Genomic DNA, 15,886 nt, shown 5'->3' with positions numbered 1-15,886 from the left:
ATTGAGAGGCTCTCTGCTCTACCTGACAACATCAATCACATCCAAACACACTGGGAGATTTTAGAGGTCCCGAGCTCCCTCATCTCCTACAGAAGGGAACAGGATCTCCAGCTGGTCAGCAGCTCGGAAAATGAGGATGAAATGTTGCCTCATTTAAATCAATGGGAGTTTTGCCATTGATTTTAATGGAGTCAAGCTCACTTTACATGTCTGAAGTCAGGTATCTAAAAACTGAGGTGCTCAGGGGCCATTTCTGAAAATTTGGCCTTAATTCTTCTCTAAACTCAGAGGCATAAGAAATTCATTATTTATTGTTTGCATTACAGTAGGGCTGCCATGTTTATACAGTTATCATAGCCTAGAGCATGGGTATAAAGACAGCCTCCTATTTTATACAAAAAGGTTTTCACTGTTGTGACAGGGTCAGGCCAGATGGCTACAGAAGACTGTTAGGAGGAAAATATATTAGTCCCAGATTAAGTAGATCCCTTTTCCCTGGGTAACAAGCAGGAACTTGCTGGAACCAACTACGGCAGGCAGGCTAATTAGGACACCTAGAACTGATTGAGAAGAAACTGGTAGAATCAATTAGGACAGGCTGGCTAATCTGGGCACCTGAGTTTAAAAAGGACCTCACTTCAGTTTGTAGCGTGCATGTGAGGACCTGGGAGCAAGAGGCACTAGGAGCTGAGAGTGAGGAGTACAAGCATTATCAGACACCAGGAGAAAGGTCCTATAATGAGGATAAAGAAGGTGTTGGGAGGAGGCCATGGGGAAGTAGCCCAGGGAGTTGTAGCTGTTGCGCAGCTGTTCCAGGAGGCACTCTAGACAGCTGCAGTCCACAGGGCCCTGGGCTGGAACCCAGGGTAGAGGGTGGGCGCGGGTTCCCCCCAACCACCCAATTCCTGATCAGACACAGGAGGAATTGACCTGGACTGTGGGTTCTACCAGAAGGAAAGGTCTCTGGGCTGATTCCTGACCCACATGGTGAATCTCTGAGGCGAACGAATCCACCAATAAGCATAGGATCCATCAAGGTAGAGGAGGAACTTTGTTATACTGTATTCCAGGTTTTAGTACCTGAAAACTGTTCACAATCACTAAAGGCATACATGGGCCAAATTTTGACCTGATCTCTGTGGTTGTAACTCTACTGGACGCACTCTCAGACGAGCTGCACATTTAGCAGAATATCCCTAATGTTTTGTCCAATATGTTTTGTCTTTGACAATAGACAAGGTGCTCAGATCTGTATTGTAATGATGTGCTTCAGAGTTAATTTACAAATATTGCCAAGAGTTGCAGCCTGAGCAACAAGACTGTTTAACATGGGCCTTAGAATTCTCTTTTATGAGCAGTTAAGGTAAGTAAATTGATGAAAAAAGAGGCAAATTCCAAAGAGTTTTATGTATGAGTCATTTACTACCCATTTTGTCATATGAAAGATATCAGATAAAATGTAATGGATTCTAAATGATAAACATCAATGACCAAAGGAAAATAAAACTTTTAAAGATATCAAGCATATTGGCTCAAATTTTGCTCTCAATTACATCTCTGCAACCCTATTGACTAGAAGTCTGTTTCTTGTGACACCTGGATACATCTCTGGATATGTTTCTAAAGGAGAACAAGCTTAAGAATGTAATTGTAAACTTTAAAGTGAAGTGGTTTTTATAGAATATTGGCCATTTGGGTATTTCCCTGGCATTATGCCCAAAATAAAGAATATCTGCCAAATCTTTTATTAACATGAGCAAAATTATATTAACTTTTTTGTTTTAGGATACGGTTAAAGAAGTATATAAAAGATGACAAGGATATTTTGTATGAGTAATAAATAATTACAGGTGTTCATTACTGATATGATTTTGTTATCTTTGGCACTTGGGTATTCATGATTTCAGAGTCATAAATTCTTGAAGGCTGGCCATTGCTATTTGTGCAACCTCCCAAGATAGTTTAATAGTTAGTTTTCTAATCTAATATGTTGTTTAAAATAAAGATTGGAGAGCATAGGTTGTTGGTATGAACGTTCTGATCCCATTCACCAAGCAGTTCAGGAATTTAAGGGTAAGTAGTAGCATGCAGTTCTTCTGTCAGTGAACCTGAGTTAAGGGATTAAGGGAAAAAAACATGCATTGCACTAAAGCTCTAACAGGTTTATAACAGAATAGGACATTTTTGAATAATGTCTTTCACACAAAGTACTGCAAACACCCAGTTACCACTTACAGGTCAAACTTTGTCTCTTTTTTCCAGCTGTAAGGGGTTTGTCCACTCAAGATGGCTACAAGTACATTTAAACACTACCATCGACAGACACACACATGATATTTTATCATTAAAGCAAGTTAATTGATGAGCATTTCACAAATTACCTTGATCAGAGATTCTAGTGAGAATAATAAGGAAAAAACAACAAATTAGCAAATATGCTTCAGCGCCAATTTCTGAACTAAATATTTCAATTTTCATCCTTATGGAAATTCTAGGGTTACTGCATCAAGTTTTGGATTATATAATACTGACATCAACAATCATCACAGGCCCCTATCAGAAATGTATGTCTAACATGCTTTTAACTCAAGGATTACTGTCCCATTCTCTTTGGTTTATTTAAGCCACTTAACATAACATATTATTCGATTCTTCAAAGCAAGGTCCCCTCTTGACAGTAGAGTTCTATTTTGCTGTCATAAACAATTACAAATGTACACCTATGAAAAGATGCCCAGTTTGAGGGGCATAATCTATTTTAGACAGTAAATCACTGAGACATGTTCATCCCTTGGGCAGCCAAAATACACAGCTGAGATTTATGAGATCTCACACTGAATTCTCTGTACCTGGTGAAAAACGTAGGAACCTAGTCTATTCCTAGGGTAGCAGAAAAGAAAAAAGAACCTTTGTAGAAAGAGATGTATTTATTTTAATTCTATTGTTGTTCACTGTCCTGTTTCAGGACACGTTCTTTGTCATCCTCCACCCAGGGCCAGACTTAGGGATGCCAGGCTCGGAGTCCTGTTTTTGTTGTTAGCGACAAAAGAGAAAATAGAATGTTTGAAGTAACATGTTTCAGGTATTCCGTATGTGGATTCATTTTTCACTAACCTTCTAGAATGTTCTGGACCTTTGTAGAATTTCATGGAACCTTCCAGGCTTTCTGAGCACTACATTTTCCTCAAACCTCCTAGAATGTTGTCAGCCATACCCTCGCTGGTATCTAAGGGACGGGCCATCGCTAGTCAGTCAGTGAGGCATAAGAACGAAGTGAGAGCCCAGCTGCGATATTGTGAACCTTGTTTTATTGTGTAATTGTGAAAGTGTACTTGTGTTTTAAGATTTGAAGAGTGTAAGTAGCAACTAATAAAGGACATGTTTAATGAGACGCCAGAGGTATCTGTCAAACCCCTGTCTGTGCAGCAATATAAAAGAAATACTGCTACTTCTTTTGCTATATTTGACATGTAATGTTTGATGACTTTCCACGACTGTGGAACACAGACTTTTGCTCTCCCTAATACTGTCTGTTTTCCCCTGTAGAAAATAAAAGATGACCCTGAAGAAGCCTTCAGGAGCTCAGTATAGGAAGTGAAAAGCTCAGTTGCAATCTAGTTTGCAGCAAGAGGCAAATTTTACAGAGTCTATGACAGGGATAAATTATGCATGCAAATTGTGCATCAAAGTCGTGAAATAGGCTACCAATGCATTACAAATAAGGTATTCAACAGTTTAACAAATGGAGCGTGGGCACCAAAGACGCTTCTCGCTGGGAGCACCATTTGGTCTAGGACCAGACCTACATCCAGCAAAGAACCTTCACACATGGGTGCTGCTATCATTTTAGGTGATGACTCAACATTGTTCAACAGTGCTCAAGAGCCACACCAAGCTTTCATTTAGGACATGATCTGAAATCTTGACTCACATAAACAATTCTCACTCATTAGAGTAGTTCCATTTAATTCAGTGGAGCTATTCTTGTGTATAGGGATTTCCTGCATGAGTAAAGGCTGCAGCCTTACGTTTACACATCTCCCCTCATGGACTCTCCATTCCTACCTCCTTCTCCCCCAGCACCAGCGCCTTCTTTCAAAATGAACAGGATGCATTTCCTTCCATATGCTAATCCATACCGCTCTTGATTGGCAGACAACAGTCACTATGCAAATGAATTCTCCACTTAGCAGAGACAGAAAGTGCTTCCTGTCTGACTCTACCAGCCTGAGCCGACAGTAAGAATCAGAGGACTTAAAAGGGTCAGACCAGAATCTAGTTCCATGGAAGTGCAACCAAATGACCACATTGACTTCGTGCAGAAGTCAGCATTTAACAGCCATGTGAGAACAATATTGAGCAATACTTCTCTGTTACAATTCGTAAATCATTACACATTCTCCTCACTGTGTCATCTTTATAAATTCCTACCTGGAATATTTAGACTTGCTGAAGATTCAATATGCTTTGCTAGCTCTTGGCTTGGAAGAATTATGGGGGGGCTGAACACATTTAACCAGTCTCTGAAAAAGATGAATCCAAACGTCAGTCATTCTAAACAAAGCTGTTTTGTTCCTCACTAAATCTCACAATTAGGTTTAAAACTTTTCATAAACATCTTCAGTCTGGTGAAACAAAATAAATTACGTGCTGTTCACATTCAATAAACTCAATAGCAGCACCTTCAAAAGTTTGAAAATTAAGGTGTGCTTAGTAGCAAAACTAGGTAGAAATCTCTAAGCAGTTCTACAGTGAGCCCTAAAGCTCAAAGTAATTTTCCTTCAAGTAAACACATTCATGAATACAGGCATTTAACTATAACAGAAAATATCTGAACAAGAAGAAAACCCACCTCTATTTTAAAATTGCCCATTTTATGTGCATTGCATTTTGAGATACTGCTAACACCAAGTACTAAACCAAAACTAATGAAATAAGCACAGTTAACATGCTGTATAATGGAATTTCATAATCACAGACAAATACACATTAAAACACATTCATAACAACACATCTATAAAGGCTTCTCATGGACTTTCTGGCTAATGGAGCATTTTCTAACAACGTTTTATTTTGTTTCTCTCATTATAGCAGACAGAAAAATTCCTATATGGCAGTAAATTGCAGGTTTATATTAAACTGCAACACAGTTAGTTCATTCTATGAATATACTTGAATAATTATATACATACACATATTTACACATGATTTCCAAAGGAACATTTGTTTTTATTTACTGCATTGTTATAACATGTACCAGACCCCTATAAATGAGAAAATTGTACAACAGTAGCGTAAGTCTTATTACCTACAATCCATGATGGCAGAGGGAGAGAGAAGACAGCATAGTAGCACAATCACAGTAAAACGTTATGCTTTTCTGGGCAGGGCCCAGCTTTTTGTTGTGTTGGTCCCATGCTTACCACAGTGGGCTTGAAGCCCCTCGGTGCTACTGCAGTACAAACAGTAATTCGTACCCATACATTCACTAGGATACCTTTTTGTAGAATTACTACAGAGCTAAGGAATGCAGAGTTCAATTAAGAACACATTTTATTGGCTGAATATATAGAGTTAGGAGACCATGGAGAAAGACTCCTCCTGGACCCAGCTGCTGCAGTGGTGTTTTGGTTCAGTAAAGAACAAGATTTGGTGGGCCTGCTGTAATTAAGAAGGGAGTCTGGGCCAGATAATCCACAGATGGCTAATTTATCCCTTATTTAAATTGACCTTCTTTTTATGCCTTTGTTTCACTTTGTATTTTCTAAAGCTTTGTGAAATGACTTTCATGTTATCATGTGTTCATACAAAATCCAGTTGTTCCTGTACTGCACTCCATTTGTTGCAGCTGAACGTGGTATGACGGAAAGCATCATATTTCAGGTAATGGAGAATAAACAGACCTTTAGGGAAATATGTTTTTTGTTTGCAGACTGAGCTGCAGACTTTTTCACCAACAGCATTTGGGCAGAAGTTGCAGCATCAGCATGCTCCGGTTACCAGGGCAGTTCTTTCACATTACACTGTCAATCAAACCGGCTCCTGCACACCACTAGGGGGCCATGTTTCAATATGGAAAAACAGCCACGAGTAAACTGGCCCATCAGTTTTTACTGCAGATCTCTGGTATTTGTCAAAACTTCCACATAAACCATGAGCTCGCCTTAAATGCATTAAAAGCCTTGACATTTGAACATGGAATCCAGATGTGGACCTTGGTAAAGAATCCTACTTTATTAGATTAAGGCCATGTTTCCAGACATAAATCTAGATCCTTCTTGTAGGGTCAAGCTGTGCTCAGTGCAAAACTGAAGGCGGTGGGGGAGGGAGGGAAGGGACAAAGGTGCCTTTAAAGGTGCCACCCTTATGTTTGCCTCATGCTGGGGCTGGCTTACGACTGGGTGGGTTTCTGGCATATGTCAGAGCAATTTCAGGGCTGCTGTAACTAATACAGTATTGGTCATGCTCCCCATGGGCTGTTCCAGCAGCCAGACACAGGGATGTCCTGGGCACATCTCTATGCTGGAGGCCAGGAAGAGGAGGATTCCTCTGGGTTAGGGGAATGCTCATGAAGCCAGCCAGATCTGCTGGCTTTTCACTACTTTCTGCTGCCAGCTTGGGGCCCATGATCTGGCACATAATAAATATGTATGATACTGGTGCTTACAGGGCTTTCTGCAAATCCATGCCAACCTGAGATAACACAGACTAGGATTTATTTCTGAAACAGAAACCTGGCATAGCTCAGTTGGATGCTGTGGCTGCTAAAATACGCCTTTTGCTTTCCTTCTGTCAGTTGGTTCTTGTGCTGCTGGTGCATGTTATTGCTTCCACATCATCTGCTGCTGGTATGTACACCAATCTGGGGTGAATCTGGGGACATACACCTGCTCTTTTGCAGCCAAGATGAAAAAACCTAATTTTCCATCTCAGAAAACACAACTGCTGGGGCAGAACTTCACCACGTACGACAGAGGATTTAAAGAGAGAGAGCTATTGAATTTTCCATCATTTTAATATGTACAAAATAAAATTTGAAATGTTCTTTTATACCATCCTTGTATTTGCCCCTAGATGACCAGCTTCACAACTAGTCCTCGCTACCACTCAGCCACTGGCCATGAGGACCAGTCCACGCTCATGACCACTCTCCACACACATTCTCCAAAACACCCTAAAGAGTATCCAGTTCTACCCAAGTGTCCAAAGTGTCGCAGAATGCCAGTGCAGTAAGTGAGTGCACTGTAACGCACAGAGTCACAGTTAAAAACACTTCCGTTGCTGCAATTTGCATTTCTGGTATTATCTACCTTGAGCACAAGTTCTTGAGTTTTTGTGCTACTGCTGGGACCAGGGTTTAATCATAATTAGCTGACATGATGTTTAATCTCAGATTTGACCAGATTCATGCTGTGTGGTCAGTTACAATCAAGCATCATGACAGCTAACTTGACTCTTCACAATCACATTCAAACATCATTGTGTTTTGAGTGAAGACAAGCTCCATGAGAAATTACAGGGGGAATTGAAAGAATATAAAATGTAATGTTTTGCTGGAACATGCGTGTTAATACCCTATACCAGCAACCCCCCCCCCCACAAAACCTTTAAGGAAGAGTGGTGGGTCAGATCCAGAGAGAGAGAGAGGACTAGCCTGTGTTTCATCTGAAAGACAATACATCCAGCAGGTGCCTATTAATATACCATGCTGGTGCAATGGCCAATTTTTAAACTGCAACATCTTGGCTCTTTTATTTTTTTTTTCTTTTCAGTTTAATATTATGGACTTCTTGTTGGCCAAACGTTACTTTTAAAGTTGAAGCCATTCAAACAAATGCATGTTAAAAACGGATCTCATATTTCCACACATGACCAACCCAACCTTTTCCAAAACTGGTAAACAAAATTCATATCTGTGCTAAGATCTTGTCTGCCAACTTTCAGAAGAAAGCAAAGATTTTTAATTGATGGATAAACCTCTAAAAAGTGAGTTTCTAGTGGAGATGCTGACAGATGCTTTGCTCAAGCAGTCAAGACAGGCATTAGGCACACATGAAACTTGTAACGTCTTGGGGCCCAGCTTTCAAGGAAGCACCTAAGAGAGAATGTGTGTGTGAGCGGGAGGGAGTACAAGTGAGCTACAATTTTACAACGTTCCTTGTTGAAATCTTTTTGATATCTTTGTATAAAATAAAAAGTCCAGCAGATAACTGGTCATTAGACTGCTTAGCAATGTAGACTGCGGGCTGCATGTCTAATTTATCCTTCCTCTTACACTGACAGAAGAAAGAATCGTTTTAGGGTGAATTTCTTAAAGAAGCCAGTTTATCTCCTCAAAACAGAAAAACTAATCAAGCATTTTGCTTAATTAGCGACACCCTTTGTTTACGCTGTTATCAAGACCTCAAGCTGTAATCAATACGATCAACATGCCAGGACCTATCTCTGGCTTTCTTGATAACAAAGTTGAATGCTAAACAGTACACTCTTTGACACTGTGAGTCACATTATGTGAAGGCCCAGAAGAGGCAGTTTTCATAAACATTCAAAGTTAGGTTTAGCACTGACTTTGGCACTAAGATTCTTACAGTTATTCTGTAACTTATTTTTCATGTCAAGCTACGTAACAGCATGCACTATACAATTTTACCATCTCATTTCTTTTTTCCTCCAATATTTGCATCAGAAAATCTGTCTTATATATTCAAGAAGTAATTATAATATATTGAAAATCACAAGACAGTTGAGCAGCATTTAAAAATGAACATAATCATTTGTATTTCTGTAAACAGATTCTGTTATAGCTATGTGACAAACTTAATTAATCTTTGCAACAAATTGTGACGATCAGTAAAGTATGCTTGGGAAACCTTGCCAATACTTTATAACTAGCATGGATACAATGACAGTAACAGTAACAGTAGCATATCACAATTGTCACCATAACAATAAATTGCTAGCAACAGCAGAATTCAGGAGCACTGCAGGTTCCTTCTTGAAATGTTAGAGCTTGCCAGCACAGTGTGGCAAAGCGCACCACAGGGGTGTGATTTGTAAAGTTAACAGTCCCATGTAGACCCTGTTTGTGTGCTCTAACAGGTACCTATTTCACGCAATGTGGACAGATCTGGATGAACTCCCCCTCCTGGACACTCACCAGACTGCTTGCTGTGAGGGGATAAAACTGCTGGATCCTGTGTGTTTTAAACCTCCAGAATCTGAACTGAGACTAGACTCTGCTGTTGTCCTGGGTCTTTAGACACACTTGGGGTGTGCACTCTCTGTTTAGCAACCCCTCCTGAGAGCTGCAACCATGATGCCCACTGCCCAGCCCCTGGAACCACTGCTGACCCCCTCCCCTGTAGCTTAAACACAACCTCTCCCAGAACTCCAGCTGTGTGAACATTCTGGGTCCAAAGGGTAACTCTCCAAGGGTACATGCAACGGTCCAACACAAAACGCAGACACTTTGCACAGGATTCTGACACCATTTTTCTTTATTTAATCACCTGAGGAATATAGACTTATAGACTTTAAGGTCAGAAGGGACCAATATGATCATCTAGTCTGACCTCCTGCACAAAGCAGGCCACAGAACCCTACCCATCCACTTCTACAACAACCCCTAACCTATGTCTGAGTTATTGAAGTCTTCAAATTGTGGTTTGAAGACCTCAAGCTGCAGAGAAACCACCACAAGTGACCCATGCCCCACGCTGCAGAGGAAGTGAAAAACCTCCAGGGTCTCTGCCAATCTGCCCCGGAGGAAAAATTCCTTCCCGACCCCAAATCTGGCGATCAGCTAAACCTGAGCACGTGGGCAAGACTCACCAGCCAGCACTCAGGAGAGAATTCTCTGTAGTAACTCAGATCCCATCCCATCCACATCCCATCACAGACCACTGGGCATAATTACCTGCATAATCAAGATAAATTTCCAAATTAGGCTATCCATTATACCATCCCTTCCATAAACTTATCAAGCTTAGTCTGAAGCCAGATATGTCTTTTTGCCCCACATACTCCCCTGGAAGGCTGTTCCAGAACTTCACTCCTCTAATGGTTAGAAACCTTCATCTAATTTCAAGTCTAAACTTCCTAGTGTCCAGTTTATACCCATTTGTTCTTGTGTCTACATTGGTACTAAGCTTAAATAATTCTCCTCCGTCCCTAACATTAATCCCTCTGAATATTTATAAGAGCAAGCATATCCCCCCTCAACTTCTTTTTGGTTAGTTAAACAAGCCAAGCTCTTTGAGTCTCCTTTCATAAGACAGGTTTTCCATCTCTTGATCATCTTAGTAGCCCGCTTGAACCTGTCCAGTCTTGAATTCACCTTCTTAAACTTGGGAGACCAGAACTGCACACAGTATTCCAAATGAGGCTCACCAGTGCCTTATACACACGGTACTAACACCTCCTTATCTTTGGCTGGAAACCTCGCCTGATGCATCTAAAACCAGCCATTACCTTTTTAATGGCCATATCACATTGGCGGCTTATAGTCATCCTGTGATCAACCAATACTCCAAGGTCCTTCTCCTCCTCTGTTGCTTCCAACTGATGTGTCCCCAATTTATAACTAAAATTCTTATTATTAATCCCTAAATACATGACCTTGCACTGAATATCTATACAAAAATAAACCTTCAAACAAACATTTTCCTGCCTCAGTTTCCTCACCACTCCAAAGCATTCTTTGGGCTAGGGCAGAGCTGTCTAGTGGCATTCGGGATCCTTCTGCTGCAGCATGTGGTCTGTGTTCTGAAATGTGGAACTTCCTCTCACCAGCCAGCTTTCTCTGACTAATCTGTCCCCTTCCTCTCTCCTGCCCAAAGCTTCCTTGGTAATTCTGCGTGTCTTTTTTAAATGCCTGCTTTGTTGCCTCTGTCTCTTTGTTTTGTTGGGAACTTTCCACATTCCACTCTCCCCTCACTACAGACAAGCAGGAGGAAGTAACTTCACCTAGGCTCCAGCTAACCCATTGTCCCATGGTGCTTCACTCTGGATAGGCAGTTGCTCAGTTCTAATGACCCACCATTGTACCTGGTCAGGGAGGGATGTGCTTAAACTTTGTCAGCAATGGTGGATACAAAACAGATAGAGAGGCAGTGGCTGATACAGCAACATCATAACAACCACCTCACAGAATCAACCAGAATTCAGAAATTGTACAGACAGATTTCCCAGATCATCATAGCTTCATACCCTGATTTGCATAGTCGTGAGGCTGGAGCTAGTCAAATAATAAAAAAATAATAATTAATAAGTACATTTGTGAATGAATATTGGCATATTTGTTCCATGGTTATTTGTTTTTATGAGTATTCAGAAAACTACTTTATTTGCTCAAAATTATTGTAAAGCCCAAACTTTATATAAGTTTTAGCACATTTATCTCAAAATCCAAACAGAAAGTGTGTTATTTATTTTGTGCTATTGATTATTCTTCTGTGCAAAAAAACTGAGTTGTCCAATCAAGAAGCAGAAAAAATATCATTTGACTTATGTGACCAATCAGACACTGACAATAATGAACAGTAAATAGTTGAAGAGGACTTATGTAGGAAGAACTGATAGGCCGATATTTAATTGCATTAACTATTTCATGAATATTTAGGAACAACAGATGAGGACAGGTTCATGAATGATTCACAAGCAGATGAAAAGGGCTGAATTTGTCGAGTAACTTATTGGCAATGAATAATTTCACTACTCTACATGAGGTCAAAACACCCCAATTTGTGGGCCAAAGCTACAAAAATATTTTGAAGACATACAGAAACAAAATGTCTACATCTGTGGTTAGTATCCATAAGCACTTGGTATATGGGATTTCTCACGTGCATAATGTTAAGCACATGTGTAAGCATTTAGATGACTGGGGCTTTACATTGTAATGTATAATGCACATGTAGCTGGAGAAGTCATCTTGTTTTATGGTAACAGTTCCATTAAAATAACAAATGTGTGCTCTTCAAAACTAGTTTTACAGTGACTGTAGGAGCTCTGAAGTCCATTAACAATGAACAACAAGAGAAGATGCTTGTGCTGAGTATGTAACTTGTGGTTCATCTTATATCTGTTCTGGGGATACAAAATGTTGAAATCAAATTTCAGTTACTGCCATCAGGTATGTCAGTCATAATGCTGCAGTCATCTTAGTCTTAAACTGTCCATTACTGCCTCGAAAAACACTTCAGTTTTGCTCTTTGAACATTCTCACAATTACTTAAATCAAAAATGCCATAAAACCATGAGAAATTCAATAGTGTTTATAAACAAATTCCTAATTGAGAGAGCTGTTCATTTTTTCTCAACTCCAGGTCAGAAAACAACATTTCTACGATGGATAATAGAGAGAATGTGCTGAAGAATAATAGGATGCATTACCTACAAAGATACATAGTATATTCATACGCACAAATTAAGGCAAAAGATTTTCAAGCGCACTTCTTAATAGAATGCTTAAACAGGACTAAAATACATATGTTGGTATGTCAAATGTTTATTTTGCAGTACAAGTTTGTATGACTTGAAAGATATATTTGAAAAAGAAATATCACAATTATTTTAAGGTCAAACTGGCAATACGTTGATGATTAAAAAATGCAAGGCACGAGCTGTATTTTATTACTCTCCTAGAATGTTATTGTAGTTTTAAAATATCATTAAATCAGCACAAACCAACACTTATCATTTCCTGCACATTTTTCACAGGGAGCTGCATTCTGACTATGAGTAATCTGTTAATCTGTTCTTTGCCTCACAATCCGTCAAAGTGACAGATTCATTCTATCTCTAATATATAATATCTTCATTTACTGTATGCCTTACTGGAACTTTTTATTTTGCTAGCACAAAGATTTAGAAAATCACAAGCAAATTTACAGAATGTCACAAGCTCTTGGTCTTGCCTCTTTCCTGCTATCCACCACTTCAGCAAATCCAGCCGGTCACAGTTCAGATCAGGGCAACTGCACCTGTAATTCCCCTCAGTGGACCAGACAGGGCACCCAATCTTGGGCTTCCAGATCCCCAGCTGTTGCCTGTCTTGGGTGGAGACTGCATTCCTCTCCCTTCTGACTGGGGTATTTCCAGGTTGCAAGCTTATTGACTTTACTGTCTAATTCCCAGCACAGACAGGTTGCCCAAAGACACCTGCTGGCTTTCTCTTTAGAGACAGTTAACAGGTGTAATTGCTACAGATGTAAATTACCACATAGCACTTCCTATTGAAGCCTAATTTATTCTTAAGGTAAAAGGTACTACAAAGAAAACATATTAAAAACGATAAAAGAAAGTACACACATTGACAAGCTTACCAGAATGGACCCCAACCCTAACATGGTAGGATCAGTGCTTCAACCCTCCACCCCCGGGGGGGCCCACTGCGCTCATGAGCTCATCAAAGCTTCAGCTCAGAACAAGCCCCCAGTCCTTACTATACCCCGAGGACTGGGGCCCTCCATGGACCAGGGGTCCTGTCTATTTGCTGGATCAGGAAGAAAAGGCCCCACAACAGTTTAAAACCAGGCTATTTATCCAAAACCCTTTCTTTGTCTGTTAGTCGCTGGAGAATCCAGTATGAATTAGTATATGCACATTTCTCCAGGAGGTGGCTTCAAAATGTTGATTAGGGAGGCAGCAAATTAGCATGCCCCCTCCTACTAGAGAAGAGAAGGTGCATGCAGTGCCACAATGACACATACACAACTGCATTTTTAACAAAATGGACCCCAAAGGTATTCAGACTAATTCAATAAGGTTTAATTTAATTCAATAAAGTTTATCTAAATTCCATAAGGTTTGGTCAGGATATTGTCAGTCTGTTACATGGCCAACTAAATGCTCAGTAATCCTAAAGGCAGCAAAGAGATTTTATTTTTAAACCTGACTAATTTAATTTTTGATGACTGACTAATTAAAGAAGAGGTCGACAAATGTACAAGTGAGATTGTACATGGAGATCCTTAATTCGGCTCCTATTAAAGTATCTTTCCATTGGCTTCCATGGAAGCCGAATCAGGACCAGAGAGAGGAAAGCAGTCATGAATTCTACACAGGGAGCTAGATCTCAGCTGGTGCAAACACTGTAAATAGGCGGTGGTACACTGACATCAGCTGGCTTACAGCAGTTGAGAATCTAGCCTATTAAACTAACAGGATTTTCTTTCAATGTCAGCTGTCGATGGATATATTTTAGCAGTTTATTAAAAGCAAAAAGAACACATGCATATTCATTTACATTAGGCTGAAAACAGTAGTGAAAGACCTGACTTGCAGGTTAATAATCATTTAATAATTAATAGATCTTGCTGTTCGGTGGTCAGAGCTTCCTTAAGAAAGTATGCACAACTCCCATCATGTTTTAAGTTAAGTAGGAGCTAAATTGCAATTTTACTTAAAGACGAAAATTCCATTTGATTATACTGGTGATTTGCTGGCTAGATTTCAGACTTGGTGTTCACTGCTCTTTTGGCATTATATACGATGCCAACAGAGAAAAACAACATTTTATTACATAATTTAACTAACAATATGATGCCCTTTCTTCGTTGTTAACTTTGATTCATTTGTTTATCAGTGTATTGGCTGTATAACTTGCAGTAAGGAATTTTTTAAAGGGAAATCAGTTACTTGGCAAAATTCCTGCATATTCACATTTAATCTCAGTCAAATAGATGGTAATAAAGCATATCAATTATCCACTGTCATCAATTGCATTCACTTGCCTGCTAGTTCAAATGCCCAAACATTTAACAAAGTGTCAATTAGTGGGGGGTTTATAAAGCTAAAAGGCTGAACATAAGCAAACCCTTCATTTTAAGAATGACATTTTAATGTTTTATCAATTCTTAAAACGCCTTCTAACTAGTCTTGTTGAGGCTAACATCGTTTGCTTTCTCTCAAACAGTCAACTCCCAGCAGGATTCTGCCGTCCTGTTCCATAGACTGCGTCTCATTTATTCTTAATGGATGACAAGGGAGCTAGAGGCTTTTAAAAATCAATGGACAAGTACAGCTCACTGGAACAATAACTTTAACATGAATATAATCAAATGAGTTAACAGGTGTGCTGCTGAAAACCAAATCTGAAAATTACTTTTCTTTCTCTGTGAGAGGAATCATTTAAACAAATACATTCAAGACAACATTGGACTTTTGGCATATAATTACACTGGCCTGGTTTTATTTTGATATAACAACAGTATAAAGTGAAGCTGTAAATTTAAGAGTGTAGCAAAAATTATGCTTATGCAGTGTAATCTGCTTTTAAAAGTAGCAAGCTTTTTCAATAACAATATGATAACTACAAAGGAATCCTGAGTAATAAATTCTTTTGTGTAGCAGAGCAGATGCATAATTTACCATTCTAAAAAAAAAATAGAAAATTATAAAAATTAATAGCTTTTCTAAAAGGGAAGTGAACTTTGGAAGTTACATGAGACTGATACCATCCTGGAAAGAGAGATGTAGGACCCTAATCCTGTAACTGTTTCTGTGTGGGTGACCCTTATGTCTGTGCGGAGACAACTTCAGGATCAGGATGTAAGTGAATTCTTGCTCTGCTTTGGCTGCCTGGCAGTCTGCTTCAATGGAGTCTCAAAGAAACCCCATTAATCCCACCCCTACACGCCCCAGGACACTCTTATGTTGCAAGGCTAACAATGGGCTTATTTTGCTAGAAAGATGCCTGTGTATTGCGAGCAGCCAGATCTCAGTGGAACCTAGGAGTGTCAACTTGATGACATGACTGAACTTAACAATGTCTTGAGAAGTGAGAGGTCACTCTTCAACCTACTGTAGATCTCTGGAGATATAGCTCAGAGTGTTGACACCTCCACACTGTTTTAGTGGCATAATAAGAGGCTAATCTATCAGA

The 15,886-nt window shown here is 39.6% G+C and overlaps 1 protein-coding gene across 3 annotated transcripts in view; it reads right to left on the bottom strand.

Moving 5' to 3' along the window:
- CFAP20DC (CFAP20 domain containing) overlaps window positions 1-15,886 on the bottom strand; it is a 219,341-nt gene that overhangs the window by 6,037 nt on the left and 197,418 nt on the right. For all 3 annotated transcript variants that reach the window (XM_032781822.2, XM_032781824.2, XM_032781825.2), the window contains one exon: window positions 4,432-4,523. In XM_032781822.2, coding sequence (XP_032637713.1) covers window positions 4,432-4,523 — 92 coding nt within the window. The remainder of the gene's footprint in view (window positions 1-4,431; window positions 4,524-15,886) is intronic.

The sequence above is a fragment of the Chelonoidis abingdonii genome, chromosome 17 (assembly GCF_003597395.2).
Source record: "Chelonoidis abingdonii isolate Lonesome George chromosome 17, CheloAbing_2.0, whole genome shotgun sequence".
Taxonomy (NCBI): Eukaryota; Metazoa; Chordata; order Testudines; family Testudinidae; genus Chelonoidis; species Chelonoidis abingdonii.
This window is presented reverse-complemented; position numbering and strand designations above follow the sequence as displayed.